Below are 15,884 nucleotides of genomic sequence, written 5' to 3'. Positions count from 1 at the left end.
AGGTAGATTACTAACTGTAACGGTGGAAGGTCTATTAATAACACATGCATTTACCAACCCCATGGAGTTACATATTTAACTGAAATATCATCTCTATTGCATTTTTAATTTTAACTAGGATTTGCTCTCTTTGTGCTTATGCAATCTAAAATTTTGCTTAAGCATCTGAAAAGCAGTGAGTGGAAGAAGATTTGTATGTGTGCTTTATTTAATCAGCCCCCGAGCCTGAGAAATCTGGCTTTTCTATTGGTATAGAAACTGGTTTTGTGACAGGAGGCTGAACGTGAAGGAGCCCCTCATGCAACAAAAACGCTGCCACCACCATCTTGCTGACCGCGCGCACACAATGAAATGGTGGCACAGAACACAGTTAGCACGTCGTGCCCACGGGAGTGTCCTTGAGAGCATTCTATTCTCTGATCCTAATATCAAGCTTTAAAAATACTGTTGCCGAATGGCTGGAGGTATTTGTTTTCTTTAAATAAATATATATATACATAGTGTGTTTGTGTGTGTGTGTCTATGTGTGTGAGTGTAAAATGCTGAAAGAATCAGCCGTGTACACTAGGCAAAAGGCTAGAAAGGACGAGTCAAAAATTAACACTCTGGCCGAGAGTGAAAGCAAACTAAGTAAAAGGCACAGTTCCTGAAACAGCTTCTAACAGTTCACAAAGCTGTACAATGCATTTGGCCTTGATGGTTCCTTTCATTTTAGCATTCACTGCTTGCAATGTTGAGTTGGAAAATTTAAGACAGTCTGTATTGTTTTCTTTTTCTTTTTCCCTAATGTTCTGTGAAAATTAAAAGCAAGCCCACATTTGACTCTCACCCCACAATGTACATACCCCACACTGTCATTTTTTACAGGGGGGAAGAAAATAGGACCACTCTTTCCCTTCTTGTCCACTTCTCTTATTTTCAATCATTACAAATGCTGCCTTGGCTCTTTTTAAGTGTGGAAATTCTCATTTTTTCTGCAGTATTTCAGACTCACACATTCCTTGGGGATATACTGAAAAGCTAACCAACTGCACATGGGAAATGAGAATGTTCGTGGCTAGAAAAACTGCAGTCTTCGGTAATTTTCCACTTGGAGTAGAAGTCATGAGCGACTTTTTGTTTTGTTTTGTTTTAAACATGATGACTTGAGGTTGGTATAGAGTGGTAGGCTCACATCTGAACGTGCGAACACGCTAAAGTGTCTTACAAAATTTAAATGGACTTCTTTCTACAAACATTTTTGCTATTTTTTTGGGTGCATAATAAATAGCTAAGACAGGACACCTTTCCTCCACTTCCAGACAGAATTGCAAAAGGCTACTGTCTATAAATGAGAAATAGCCCTGGAGGACCCACCAGCAGGTTATGTAATATGTGACATAGACCACCAGGGGCTGAACTGAAACCGCTAATACTTGTTTCATAGGATCATTTTCTAGAGTTAAACAAGGTGTCAAAGTGAAAAGATGGGAAGGTTGACCTGGCTCATTATATTCACGTGCCTTCATTTTAATTATTCTTTGCATTAAAATTAAATGTTAATATTTAATTTTATAATTTAAATGTTACCCCAATACATTACCTTTCATCTTTTTAAACGATCCATGTATTATTTTGTGACTACTAACAAAACTTGATTTTCCATGAATATTAAAACTGTCCTGAGAAAACGCAATTAAAAGTTAAGGCTAACAAGAGGTTATTTGTAAAAATTTTCCCTATTGCACATTTTGAGATAAAATTAATTGATTTGTTTTGAAATTTCATTCTTAAATCAAAATCAGTCTCCAGTCCAGATGAGTGAGCCTGGGGCTCATGAGTGAGTGTGCATGTGTTCTTGGCCTGGTGCTGACAGTCATCCGGTAAAAATATGTTCCTTTATAATAGCTGCTTTACAATTTTGAGACATTACTAGGCTTTTTACGTGCACTAATATTAGTTGCCCTGTGTACCTTAAATAAAGCCAACTCAATAAATTTAAGATTGTGGCTGAGAAATAAATGTCATGTCAGAAGCCCTCAACCAGATACCAGAAGAAGGATTACGTGACTGTTTAGTCCAAAAATTAAGTTTCATGTTTTTAATTGGTGTGATATCCTGTCCTTAGTCGATAGTGCTTAAATCAAAGGCAACCACAATAACCTGGAAGGGGACATAATAACAACTCCTTTCATCCCCTGGCTCAAATGTTTTTATGCTCAACCCTAATTTTTGTTAAAACACTTTCAGGCAAAGACAACAGGAAACAGTAAACATGGCAACGCCATGAAAATAATTTTCGGATGCACTATTTCTCTCTGTGTTCAAAGAGTTGAGTTGTGCAGGCTGCAGAGGAAAGTGCTGTATCATTAAACCTAATACAGACGAAAACAGCCACCATTCCAGCAAAATGGATACCCCCCTCCATTTCATAAATCTTGTGTCCAGCTAGACCAAAGCGCCGGAATCGACTCAGTCCCTCACAGCAATGGCCTCAGGCCACGCTGCATCACAGTAGCACCTTCAAAGGGAACCAGGAGTATCCTAGAACAACTTTGGGAGCAGGGATGCAATTGTAACTGACAGCCAGATGTCCAGCCTGGGCTGCTATAACTACCCAGTGAGACTGCAGATGGTCCTGAGACCTCTGCATCTAAACAGCCAAGTGAATGATACACAGATAAACAACAATACCACGAATCATCAACAGGAACTGAAAAAGTTGCTAAGTGGCTGTGACTGATAAAGATTTCAGATGTCAAGAGTTGGTCAACTCAACCTCTTTTCCCCCTTCCCTCCCCTTTCCTCTCCCCCTTTCCTCCCAAACAAAAACCTGTTAGTGGCTAAAGAACCAGCAGGAAATGTTTTGACACCCAGTGCCAAATGCTGATCTGTTAATCTGTCCCTGAAGCCTTTAATATATTTAAATGTTTAGATTATTGAAGCAAACAGGACTCCAGTAGAAACTACCTTACTGTGGAATAGGAGACTTAATAATTTGGCTAACTCTATGTTATCCTTATTATACTTCTTCCTTAATTAAAGATTACCTTAGAGGAGTATATTAAAATTCAAAGATAAAAGAAATTTGTTTTAATGGTCATTAAAGCAATAACCAGCTTGAAGCTTTTTGTTCCTTAAATATGTGATCTGGAAAACAATGTGTAAGTTCTTCTAGTAGGTTATATAACATTTCTTATTCTATCTAGACATATTTCTTCATTTTTCTCATTTTCAAAGATTCCATATTGCCTTGAAGTACTTTTCTCTTGCATAACCAGATTTGACGTGCATTTGTGATAAATAAGCTGAAACAAATATCCAGCCATTCTAATCAAAATATCAATGAAGAATTTCAGGAAAACATGGTAAAAATGTCTTACTTTGTAAAACATTTGAAATTTTAATTTTATGGTATTAAAGAATTACAAAATAATAGCACCACCTTCAACATATTTGTTCTTTCAGTGAATATTGGTGAATTTTTCAGTAGCATGAACTATTTTGCAATTTTCATACCGTCTCTGAGAGTAACTGAAATTATGCCCTTTCAGGTGAACTCCTTTTTATGGAGTTTCCACAAAGATGCTTAGACTTAATATTTCAAATTGATTCCTTCTGGTGACATTCTTCTCTGGGGCTCTAGTGTCCCATAGACATTAATTCCAAACCCACTTCGAGGTCTCAGCTTTTTCCAAATAATGTCCAAGCATTTTCTCAGAACAGTTTTAATATTCACGGAAACTAGAAGCCTCTCAAAGAAACTGCTGTGAACACTGAGCCCTTTCTGCACAGCTGGTCTGACAGTCTGGTCTCTTCAGTTGCCACCCAGACTTTGCTTCTGCAGACACACATAGCAACTCTCCAAACAGAAGCATCTGATGCCCTTTCCCGGACACAATTCCAGAAAATATGCTGACCAGGAAGAAACAGCAGGGGTGAGAGAAGCGGCCAGCGTGCTCAAAACATCTTAACAGGCACTAATTGAATGTTGTGCTTGAAAAATATGGCTTAAGAAAGCCAAATACAATAACTTCTTACAGATGGTTTTAAGAACTAACAAGACCTGTAGGAAACAGCGCATTAAGATCGGTGTCCCCAAAGTCTCTTAGAACCATTAGCGGCTGGAGGTGGTGAGCGCTTCAGGAAGAAATTATCAGAATCGGTCTGATGAGAAGCTGGGGAGTTTTTTTGTTTATGTTTTTTTTTTCCTTGTTTCTTTCAGAAGTGGGCATCTGTTTTAGTGCATGCCACTGTCAATTACTGAAACAGCCTGTCAATTGGATATAAAAAGGGCATTAGCAGCCTTGAAATCTATTTTTTTTTCTAATGGGTACAGAACCATCCTGGAAAACAGCTGTGAACATCAAGGCTGCTAGAGCTGTGCTCTGTCCTTTCAGTGTCCCCTGTCCCCATGCACAGTAGGCATTTCATAACTGTTCATTCAATTATTGAAGAATTCCTTCAATGATTACTCTATGCCAGGGCTGGATGAAATTTTCCAGATCAAGTAGTTAGGAAGACAGGTAGGATACCCACCTTTCAGAGTGTGCAACCTGGGTGAGGGTATTTTTTGAAGTGATGTGTATATGGATGGAAGGATGGAGGGCCGAAAAATGTGTACTGGGGAAAAAAGGTGTTTCTCAGACATAGGTCTGGTGGTCTAGTCGGATAGTCATTTGGGTTGAGCCCTTCGGCCGATCATATTAGAAGTAAAGAACCTGATTCTGAGAAGAGATGTTTGGGACAAACTTGGTGGTGATAACCAGATTCAACATGGGCCTGAAAATAGGTGCTGGCCTGGTGATCTGAACCTCAGATAAAGAATCTCTGATGCTAAGTGACATTTTCCAGGATGTGGATCTGTTCAAAATTATTGTTAATACCAGTTCTTAGCAGAATCTGGAAGATGATTCTCTGTAATAAAGGAAAACATAGGTCTAAAATGTTAAAAAAAAACCTATATTATACTAAACTTCAAACTATACTAAAAGATTAAAGGCAATGCATATAAATATATATAATTCAACATATATATATTTCCCCCCTAAAGAAGAGATCATATTTCCAGTTCTTTGTAGAATGCCTCTTGGGAAGATATCTTGCTGGCCCAAACTGTCTTTTCCTCTGGCAGGCTGCTTGACCTCCTTGCTGTTTGTTTGCTTTAATTCTAGTCCCATTTGGCATTAATTCAGCTACTTAATATCAATGTTCTACAGCTTCTCAATACCCATGATGCAAAACAGTGAAACAACTGTTAGAACCAGTCAAAATGAATGGAGTAGGGACAAGAGATTGTCAATCTGCTCTCTCCAGAGCAGTTGGCAGAGTCTTTGGGGGACAAAAGGGAGTATTTGAGCAGGGACTCTGTTACCAAACCTCTGCCAGGTAGAGCTGGTCAGCTGGGAATGAGTTAAATCTAGCCAGGCTATTGAGAAGGCGAGGGGAGGGATTAAGTGAAAAAACTCCTGCCAAACTAGATGTTTTCCATAAAAGAAGTGGTTAACTAGATTTTTCTTCTCCAGCATGCGGCTTTGCAGTATAATAAAAAAAAAAAATCCAAATATAATCAATGATGGGATAGTAGTCTCTAACCCCACAGAACCACTGTGCCATGCCCCTCCTACTTACCACACCACATGCCAACCCACATGGAACAAGGACTCTTCCCTGGAATCAGTGGAGGGAGACATACTCTGGATGTAGTGGAAGTTCACTTATAAACATTTCCAGAAATCCTTCTGTGTCATTCTCTAAATAGCTTTATATGCACTCATTGGTAGGGAAAAAAGTTGGCCAGTTGGGCAGGGTGTGTGTGTGTGTGTGGGGGGGTGTCTGTTGATGGAATTGTTATGGGAGAAAAAAACAATTATTTTTGAAGTTGAAGAATTATTAATATAAGCTTCAGCCTTGGGGAACTCCAATAGTTAAAGAAAGCAAGCTGTTCTTATTGTCACAAAATAGGACAGAGTAGTTCAGGTATGCCGGTAGCCACCATTCACACGTGAGAGCTCAAGGATGCTTAGAACTGTCTCAATGCCTTACATTCAATTGGTTATTTAATTGTTACAACAAACCTGTTAAAGGACTCATCCTCATTTAGCAGATGAGGAAACTGAGGATCAAAGAGGTTAAGTAATGCCTAGTACTAGTCACATCTAATAAGTGCTGGCATATGGATTTAATTTTTATAGTCATCTGCCTCCAAAGCCCACAGCATTATTCCGGCTCTGAGGCCATTTAATATTAAAGTCAAAAATCTAAAGTGATTATTTTATTCACATACATGAGAGTCGGGTGAGTGTGTTTGAAACCAGGTCTGGAAGACCATTAGGGTAGCTTTTAAATACATGTTTAAATGCAACATTTCCATGTATTATCCAAATCTTTGTAATATTTTATGGGACACCAATCTCATTCTTTGTGTTCTCCTTCCATATTAGAGTTTTTCAAAGAAGAGCCACAGATGTTTCAGATCCAGAAGGTGCTGCCTTTCCTATCCTAATAGGAAGCAGTGCCCCAAAGCTGGCCCTAGAGGAGCTGGGGAAGCCAAGGAGCCTGCACACACATGCTTAGCAGGAATGACACTCAAAGTCTGAGACACTGACAGGGGAAAAGAAAGAATGAAGAGCACAGTAAGCAAGGGAGAAGAAGGGAAAACTTCTTTCTCATCTTCCTTGTCCATCCCCACAGACAGAGACATAAGCTGTGGCTTCCCAGATGCCCTCCCCAATCAAAGGCTGGAAGTGTCTCAAGTCCCTCTAGAGGGTTGCTCCCAGGAAGGAGAAAATGAGGTTTGTGGAGGCAGACAACCTGGAAGTCTTGGCTTGTCATCTGAAACATGTGAACTCAGGCAAGCCATGAACCTCTTTGGGTCTCAGTTTCCCCATCTGTAAAAATGAAATAATGACAAGGTCCATTTCACCAAATATTGAACATCTAATGGGATCATGTATTTTCAACAGTTTTATGGAGTTATAATTGACACATAATAAACTGCACATATTAAGAGATGACGCATTTGAAAGAGCATTTGTCAACCATAAAACTTTAATCTCTCCCAGGCAGAAATCTTGCAGTAGCTCCCTCATTTTTAAAGCCATTTTCTATTTGGTTTTTGAAAGTCTCTATCACTGGGCTATACCTTGCCTGGCCCATCTCTTTTCTCACCATTTTCTGATATAGACACTCTGATATGATGAGGCCAGCCTTCACTTCACTTTTTTAAACTGGCAACAAGGGCTACCCAAACCCCTGACAATCACCTCCGAGTTCCTTCCAACCCCTTCATTCCTCCAGCCATTGCACACAGAGCATATACTCTTAGCCAGGCACTGAACTAAGTGCTGGGAGGATTTGCAAGCAAGAAAGTAGAGTTCACTTCCCCCAGGGCCCTCTGAGAAAGTCCCCTCAGCAGAGGTGCTATTCCCCTGCCAGTCACCCTTTCCCAGGTGAATCCAACATCTCCAGCATCCTCTCCCCTAGGAAATCTCTTCTAATTGTCTTAGCTAATTATCTTATTCCCCTTTAAAAAAAATCTTCTATAGCCTTTGTAGCCTCTTTCATATAATTTAGTGTGTGATTTTATTTTGTAACATTTTTACAGGTGTAAGCACCATACAGGAAGCTATTTTTCCATATTCTCATAACTCAGAGTAGACATATCAAATGCTTATTGATTTCCAAAGAATACATCCTAAGAAATGTTTCCAAAGGAATAGGACCCAGCAACGTCCCCTCGGTGGCACTGTACTATGGGCTGCTGGCCCCTGCTTAGAAGACAGCACTAACGAGGACAGTCTGATTCATGGCTTGTCCAAAGCCAACCATAGGGGAAGCCATGCTCAAGGACATCTTCCTGCTGCCAGGGAAAGACAACTGTCTCCTAGCAACCAGATTCCAGTGGCTTCCTGTCCTGGGAGCCAGCCTGGGCTTATGCTTTATTGGCTAGGTTTTGCATTTTGGCCTTGCTCATCATTGAATTTATTCTAGATTCTGAAACTTTTAGGAATAAGGTCCAATATGCAGGCTGGCTTCCTAGATTAGAGTCGAGGTACCATTTCATTCATAATGTCCTTTCAGCAATCATATGCATGACTTTCATGGAAAAGAATGTTTCATCTTAGCCTAAAAAGGGTGAATATATATTTTTAAAGATCTTATTTATATCAGAGCAGGTCGGTTTGAAAGATGTGTAAAAAGAAAAAAGCATGCATTATTTCTATCAAATAATCAAAATGTACTCAGACTTTTTCCAAAGGGATGCACTATCATTCAAAACCTCTCATGGCAATAAACTTTAACTTGGCAAATTCACAGATGCAGAAAGAAAGGCAAAGTCAAATTTGAAGAAAGTGGCTCAAGATCCTTAAAAGTTTTCAGTGGCTCTTAAAATGATATCTGCTGCAATATTGGTTCAGCATCCATTGCCTCAACATTCTTTCTAGAGATTTCTAACCACAGTTTTAGTATATATAACACTACAGTTTTATTTTGGTGGGATTGAATTTAGCAGCTGATGTTGCATTTTTAATTTTCTCTTATTCTTTTCAATTATTCATAAAGACCATAAGTTACTCATTGTTTAAAAAAAAGTATTCAGACTTCATGGTGAAGAACTCAAAACTAATAGTAAATATATCCCTAATTCCTCGACCCCATAAGTGTGAGTTAAAGATCTAGTTACTTTTTTCTCTCAAAAAGGAAAATGCAGATGAGACAGGTTGAATTCAGTGCCTACAGGCACATGTGTCAGAGAACTGGTAAACCTGCCCTCTTTCCCAGCAAGGCTACCAAGCCTGGTATTGACCTGGGTTCCTGCCTTAGAATCTGTTGCTCCAGATTAATACAGTGAGACTGGGTTCTGTGGAATCAAGAATTCTTGAGAAGGAGCCTTCATTTCCTCCTGTTTTCCTTCCTCTCTCCCAGCACTAACAATCCCAAAGCCATGAGTCAAAGCTTAATTCTGCTTTGACCGTGGTGGAGTCTCACTCCACCTAGACAGAGCCCTTCTTCCCTGGAAGAAAACACAATTTGCCAGAAATCCATCCTTGCCTCATCCTTTCATGGTCCATTTAATTTACCTCTGGATGGATTTTTTAGTAAGGGGGTATTGAACATTCTGTAGGAAAGCTAATTGGCTCCTTGGTTTCCTCTTTGGCAGATCTGTGTACATTTAGGTCTCAGGTGCAGGATGAGCCATGTAGTTTGAGTGGAGCACTCTGCTGTACTAAGCTTACTCACTACACAGCCTCCCAGGAGCATCAAAACCTTCCTTTTTGTCCCACACTGCTTTCCGTACCCTGAAATGGTCAGAAGACCCACTGAGTATCTTGGGAGAATGACTGTCTTTAAAGTTCCTAAGGAATTTTTGGTTAAAATTTTGAAAACTGCTCTGCTACCCACTATCTGAGTTCTGATTTTCTAGTCTTTAGTAGTCATCTATGTCTGTTCACTGGGCGGCTTAAAACTACTGGAAGTAAATTCAGCTAAATCATGTTTTTCCAAAGTGGGGTGGCAGGGGTAGGGGGTACCTCTGGCTTCTCCTCTAGCCCTTTCCAAACATCTATTTGCAGTGTAATGAGCTGAGGACAAGCAAGGCCCTGTGAGGCAGGCCTGTGTCTCATCCCCCTAGGTCCAGGATTCCAATCACTGCTCAAGATTCGAGATGATTCAGGGATAATAGACGTGGGTCCCAGCCTTCATCCTGTCCATTTTCATCATGGTTTTCAGAATAACTATGAATGGCCAAATTGATTAGGAGCTCTAGAAAGCCAAACACAGTGGGAGTGGTGTTAACTGCATAGATTCTACATTTCCATAGACCTGGGTTAAACTCCCAATATATTATATACTAGCTGAGTGACCTTGTGAAAGTCACTTGACTTCTCAGAACATCATATCCTTTACTTGTAAAATAGGAATTGTGGTAACTACCTGTATGATCTGTGTGAGGATGAAGTCAAACAAAGTATGACAAGAATTTAGCAGAGTACCTGAAACTACTGTGTAATGAACAACAGATTATAATACATAGTGCTTTGAAATGTGAAGTAGATTAGATTATTTTATTATCTGTTACTTCTGTGCAAAACATTGTGCTGAGTGGTATGGAGACTCAAAAAAAAAAATTTAAGCTTTCTCCTCAAAAACTTTGTAACTTAATTGCTAATTGAGGAGACAACACAGAAACCCATTTAAAAAAATGCAAAATAGCAGTTGGACACAACCTCTCCTGGAGAGCGGAGTGTTCCCAGTAAAGTCAAGTCCAAGCCAGAGACAGATGCTGCCTTAAGTAGTGGTCTATGAGCCATACCTGAACCAACTAGGGCAGGTTATGCAATAGCATTCAGCACACATCTGACAAATAGCTATTGACTTACCCTGTGCCAGACACTGTGCTGGGTGACAGGTATGTCCATCTTCCTGGGGTTTAAGAAGCATTCAGGATCTGTTTGAGGCATTCCATAGGAATTAACCCTTACCCTTCAACAAAACTAGGAGGGGGCTGATGGCATTATCCCCATTTGATGAATGAAGAAACTAAGCACAATAGGTTAAATAACTTGCCCAAGGCCACATAAGTAATATGCAGGAGAATTGGATCAAAATGTACCAAAGTGGTTCTAGGGCCTGGCGACCTCATGCTTTCCACTCTCTGACAGCACCTGGTATTATAAGGGACCCTTTCATGCCTCTAGTTTGGCTCCTTACTCCTCTTTATCCTGGGTGGTATGATTGGGGCTTATTCTTTCCCTTCATTTCAGCACTGAAAACTTGAGGAAGACTGAAGTGTCCCTGTGGATACAAGTTAGGCCCTTCACTGAGAAAACTATGTCATCAGTTACTGTATTTAAGCCAATTACACTCTTATTAAAAAATAAAAATTACTAGAACTTCCATTCATTAAAAATAACTGCTTTATGGGAAGTTTACTTCATAATCTAATAAACCAGATTTTTTTTAACCTGAAAGCAGTTGTGGGCTTTGAAGTATTACTTAAATTGTCCTAGACACAGATTATTTATAAAATTGAACTGTCACTTTCTTACCAGAATGCAAATTAATAGGCTCTCTTGATTTCTGCACTTGAGCATAAATCCTCTTACATAAAACACTGTGAAATTTGGAGGGCTACAATCTGAACCCCTCTCTCTGTCTCTTGCAGTACAAAGCAAAGAACACAAACTGTCAGTAATAACTGAATGGAGGAAGAATGCTGACTCAGAGCCTAACATTACCTCCTTTCCTAGTTCTTCCACTGTCAGAGAAAAAATTTGAAAGAAAAAAAAAAGAAAAACTGCCTCCTATTTGCAAAGGGAAAACATCATAAAAAGAGAAAAATGGCTGCCGAAATAGTTGCAGCACATAAATTTTTTAAAAAGATGGGTGCAGTCCTTCCTTATGCTCTTTACAGAACCTAGACCACCACCGGCACACAGCACTGTACTAGACCAGGTGCTAAGTTTTATTCATGGTTAGCAAATGACACACAAAAAGCAAAAATTGCTTCCATGAAGTTGAAATCAAAGAGCCCTCATCAGCAGTCTTACACAGGAGAGTCCACACATGTGTATGCTAGAGGCAATCCTGCAAGAGGCGCATGCTTCCTGGGAGCTGTGCTAAACAATGACAAATTACAAAATCCCAGTGTGATGTGTTAGAACTTCACACACACACACACACACACACACACACACATACACACACACACACACACACACACACACACACACTTATGAAAAACACTGCCAAAGTCCTTCAAAGCCAAAGTTTAAAAGAACACGTGTTATGGACATAATAATAGTCATTTCAAAATCACTCCGTTTATGAATCCATTCCTCATCTCTTTTATCACTTTGGCACACTATTTAGGAAATAACAGAGAAAGAGAAATATGAAGCAAGAGACAGAAAATTTAATTATAAAACAAAGCCACCCACCTTACAGGAAGTACAATGGCCTCCTTTTGCAGCACCAGTGTGTTAAGTGATCATGCATCTATTTAAAAGAAAAGAAAAAATTTGTAAAGAAATAAAAGGAGCAATATCTCAGTCCTTCTCAATCAAAAAATAAGAAAATAAAAATGAATGAAAGCACCATGCTCTGGCTTTCTGGTACAAGGCAGAAAACAGAGTCCTCAAGTCCTTCCTCTGTTTTGCAAAACTAAAGGAAAACAAAAAACAACTGCAAGAGGAGTTGTCTTGGTGAGAGGGAAGGACCTTAAAACACTTTGTGCCCTCCTGGGTCCCTCCCAATGCCTTCAGTCGTGGGTTGTAGAAGCCGGCACTGTTCAACACCAATGTCACCATCGGCTGTTTAAATGGCACAAAACTACACTTAGAAATGAGAGGAAAGTGACTGACACGGATATGCTGAGCCAGCCCCACTGCCACGAGAAGAGCCTTAAATGCCCACACAAGGAGAATAAAAAGAAAAGCACATTTTGCAATAGAATAAATTCTTTTTTTTTTTATTGAGACCGCTGAAAGTCACATGACCCTGAATGTAGCTTTTTAGGAAAGCAACTGAAATGGTAAAGAAAGGAGTGGGGCTGCCTCCTTCCTCCCGCAGCCTCTCAGCCCCGTGTCCGCATTCTTCTGGGCGCATCTGTGGAGCTATTAAGTGGGATAATCCCTCTGGCCTTTGATACATTTCTGGACATGATTATTTCATTACTCGCAGTATATCAGTAGGATCATAATAAAAAGGACTTCTGACAACCTGCCAAGAGTTTTGTGGCCTTGTAAACACAAAAGTGCTCTAATAAAATTTTATTAAGTGTTAAAAAGTCATAAAAAGTGAAATAACATAAACTACAAAATTTACTGTCCTCAGCAAATGCTGAAAATATCGTCCACAGTAAAATTAAATTAGCATGTAATAGACAGAGAAGCAGTGTGGAGTGGATTTAAAAGAGGATCCAGGGAAAATGACACTGTAACCCAATCAGGGTCACGGGGATTTAATTCGGATTTTTCCCACTAAATGTGAATAAATGTGCTGATTACAGACAAGAGCTCCGGGGTTACCGGAGTCTCACACATTGTCAATACTTTGGAAGAAATAATATATTGCAGATTGTAATGAGCGCAGGGAGACCGCGCGAGCGTCTGGGGGGGGAGGCGGCGAGGGAAAGGGTGTCCACTAGGGCGCGCTGCGAGACCGGAAATCCCCGCCAGGGCGCCCACGCCGCCCGAAGCCGCGCACGCCTAGCCCTCGCCCCCACGAAATCACATTTACAGTGAGAGGTACCCCCACTCCTGTGACATTTTCTGCAAATTGGAAGAAAATGAAGTGTTAAGTCTAGCTTTGCCGTAGGCAGCCATCGGTTCCCGCTTTCAGAATGGGAGCCCAGGATAGAGATACGCTGTCCTCCCCCCCTCCCCCACGCGATGCTAAATCCCCAGAGGACGCACTGCCCCCCTCCCAGGCAAGCGCCCGTGGACTGGCCGCCCCGCCCCGAAAGCTCGAAGAACTAGCGAGGCCTACGTCTAGCTCTGCCCTGGGCACGGGTACGCTCGGATTGCGGTGGGCCATCCTCCCAATCGCGGGTTCAAGTGCGTTCCCGCGTAGACACCACCGCTCTGGGAGTGAGTTCTTCCCTGCCCAGCCCCGTTCCCGGTTTCAAAGTGCCCCACTACCCTGGGGACCTCTCCCCGCCTCCCTGTCCCGCTGGGCCGCCCGCCTAGGGCTCGAATCCCCGCGCGCGGCTCCGGGTGGTTGCAGAGGCGCGCCGGCGCGGGCGAGAATCGAGACCCAACTCCTCCTCTGCCAGGGCCCAAGCCTGAGGGTCTCCTCCGAGCCCCTCGTGAAAATCCTCCGGGAAAAGAAGTCGGGCTTCCTCTCCACGCAGCTCCAAGTGGACTCCGGAATCAGCAGGAAGTGGCTCCTCGAATTGCGCCTTTGCAGACCGCCTTTGCTTTGCTCAAGAAAAGCAGCTCCCACTCAAGTCTTGTCTCCCCCTTCCCTCGAAAGCCCCGCACAGGTTTGTAAAGAGGGGAGCGAGGTCTGAAAAATATTCGTCTTCCAGGGAGTAAAATGTTGGTTACGGCGCGCAAAGAAAGATGGGTGCTTTTTAGCTAGAAAAAAAATCAACATGCCACGTCTTGTTTTGCAGTTCCAGAACGGTGCCAACTCTACCCTCTGAAGAGTCCGTATCGCTGGGTTAATTGCAACTAGTGAAATGGGAAATAAGTGGGCAGTGACGTGTTTCGTGGCATCATTTCTCCTTAGGAGTGTCTAAGATTTTAAGTTTGTTTTAAGCAAGGTTTTAAGACTTAGACACATTTTGCCATAAAGTAAACTTTGTAAGTCAATCGGTTACTTAAAGCCTAGAAGAGGTAAGTTAAAGTTACCATGTACTATACACTCCTCCAGTTTCTTTTAGAAGCTTGCATAGGTGACTTAGGCGAGGGCATCTTGCATTTTTAATTTTCCAAATGTCAAGGGCGTTTGGTTTTAAGGTAGCAAGGTTAATGTTCAAGGGCAAATGGAGCCTCCGAGGGTCTCTTGATGAACAATGTTTACTTAATACTTGAGGCATGAAATAAATATGATTTACAGTACAAATTATACCTCATGTTTTCAACTTCTTTAGTTATAAGTTATATGAGAAAGGTGATTAACAATTTTTAAATGACAATGTTTTATTTGCAAAGTACATTGAATTTGAAATAGGCTGGAACAGCAGGGTTAAAAAAGCAAACAAGTCAACTTAAAAGTGGTTTGATATTTGCTATCAAAGGCTTTGAGAGCTAATAAAAACAGAATTAAAAAGAATGGATATAAATAATAAAACTCCATTTTGACCCAATGTGCCTGTCCCCAGGGACGGGACAGATGACACTCAGGACTCCTCGTTTTTGAGCCAGTCCCTGCGGACAGCAATTGTGAATGTGGTAGGTCAGCATTGCCTTTGAAAATGCAGGGCAAGTATGTTTATGGTAGTACAGAAACAAAAATTTTTACTACCTAGGATTTCCTCAGTAGTTCAGCCTAAAAGTTTTGCATTTAAAAATTTATGATAAACATTTCTTCATTGATTTATGAAGTTCACAAGGAAACTTTGTACTTGTATTATTTTGTTCAATGTTCACATTTCAGATTGAAGTTCATCTGTCTTTCAAAAGATTTTATAAAAAACATTTTTATAAAAAAGTTTCACAAAACATAATCATTGTTTTTACCTCTTCAGCTACACATATGATTGCTGAAGTCTTTTTTAAAATTTTAAATAAGATTAATATTACCCCATTCCAGGAGTTTAAAACAAAGAAGAGGATTTCTAAGCCTGAAAATGCAGTCTATATAAAATTGTGAGGTCAAACATTTTTGTAAAGCAACTTGGAAATTTATATATATTAAATGAATATGAGAACATATTGTAAAGTACTTTTCTCACATCATTCCTCCTCCTTCCAAAAAGTTAAAAATTCAGAAACTGTTTTCCATCCTATCAGAATGCAATCATCAGATATTTTTAAAATCATAATAAACAGTTCTGTTAAGATGGTGACTAGCCTTCAAAGTATTATTAAGAAAATATAAGAATATTCTCAACCCTTAATATGTTTGAGGGACTTGAAAAAGTGAGAAGTTTGTAGACACATTATGCTACTGAAATCTGTGAACATTAAAATGTCTAAGTAATTACATAATTATATTCTGTCTAAGTAGCAGAAGTATTTTTTCCAACTACTTTTTAAACTTTGAAGTTTTTATGTTTTAATTAGTGGCTTTCTTGTAAGTGTTGCAAATGTTTAGTTTAATCATCTGTATGATAAAAAATTATTGGAGTTTGTTCTGTTGACTTTCTGTATTAAAAAGCTGATAAATATTTTATATTGATCATCTTTTGATATACATGGAATAAATTTGAACATGTGCCTTGTTGGACTAAAACA

At 40.1% G+C, this 15,884-nt stretch overlaps 1 protein-coding gene across 2 annotated transcripts; it reads left to right on the top strand.

Moving 5' to 3' along the window:
* The first annotated feature begins 12,900 nt into the window (after positions 1-12,900).
* LOC308631294 (uncharacterized protein) lies at positions 12,901-15,663 on the top strand. 2 transcript variants are annotated; one of them, XR_014018161.1, is made up of 3 exons: positions 12,901-13,571; positions 13,757-13,966; positions 14,099-15,663. XR_014018161.1 is itself a non-coding variant. In XM_081262365.1 (2 exons), the coding sequence occupies exons 1-2, from the start codon at positions 13,325-13,327 to the stop codon at positions 14,126-14,128; spliced, it is 672 nt and encodes a 223-aa protein (XP_081118491.1). In that variant the 5' UTR covers positions 12,901-13,324; the 3' UTR covers positions 14,129-15,663. The 2 variants fall into 2 exon arrangements, 1 of the variants encoding a protein (XP_081118491.1); XM_081262365.1 differs by having other exon boundaries at positions 12,901-13,966.
* The last annotated feature ends 221 nt before the right edge of the window (positions 15,664-15,884 follow it).

Source organism: Spermophilus citellus (genome assembly GCF_964194105.1).
Source record: "Spermophilus citellus genome assembly, chromosome: 11".
Taxonomy (NCBI): domain Eukaryota; kingdom Metazoa; phylum Chordata; class Mammalia; order Rodentia; family Sciuridae; genus Spermophilus; species Spermophilus citellus.
This window is presented reverse-complemented; position numbering and strand designations above follow the sequence as displayed.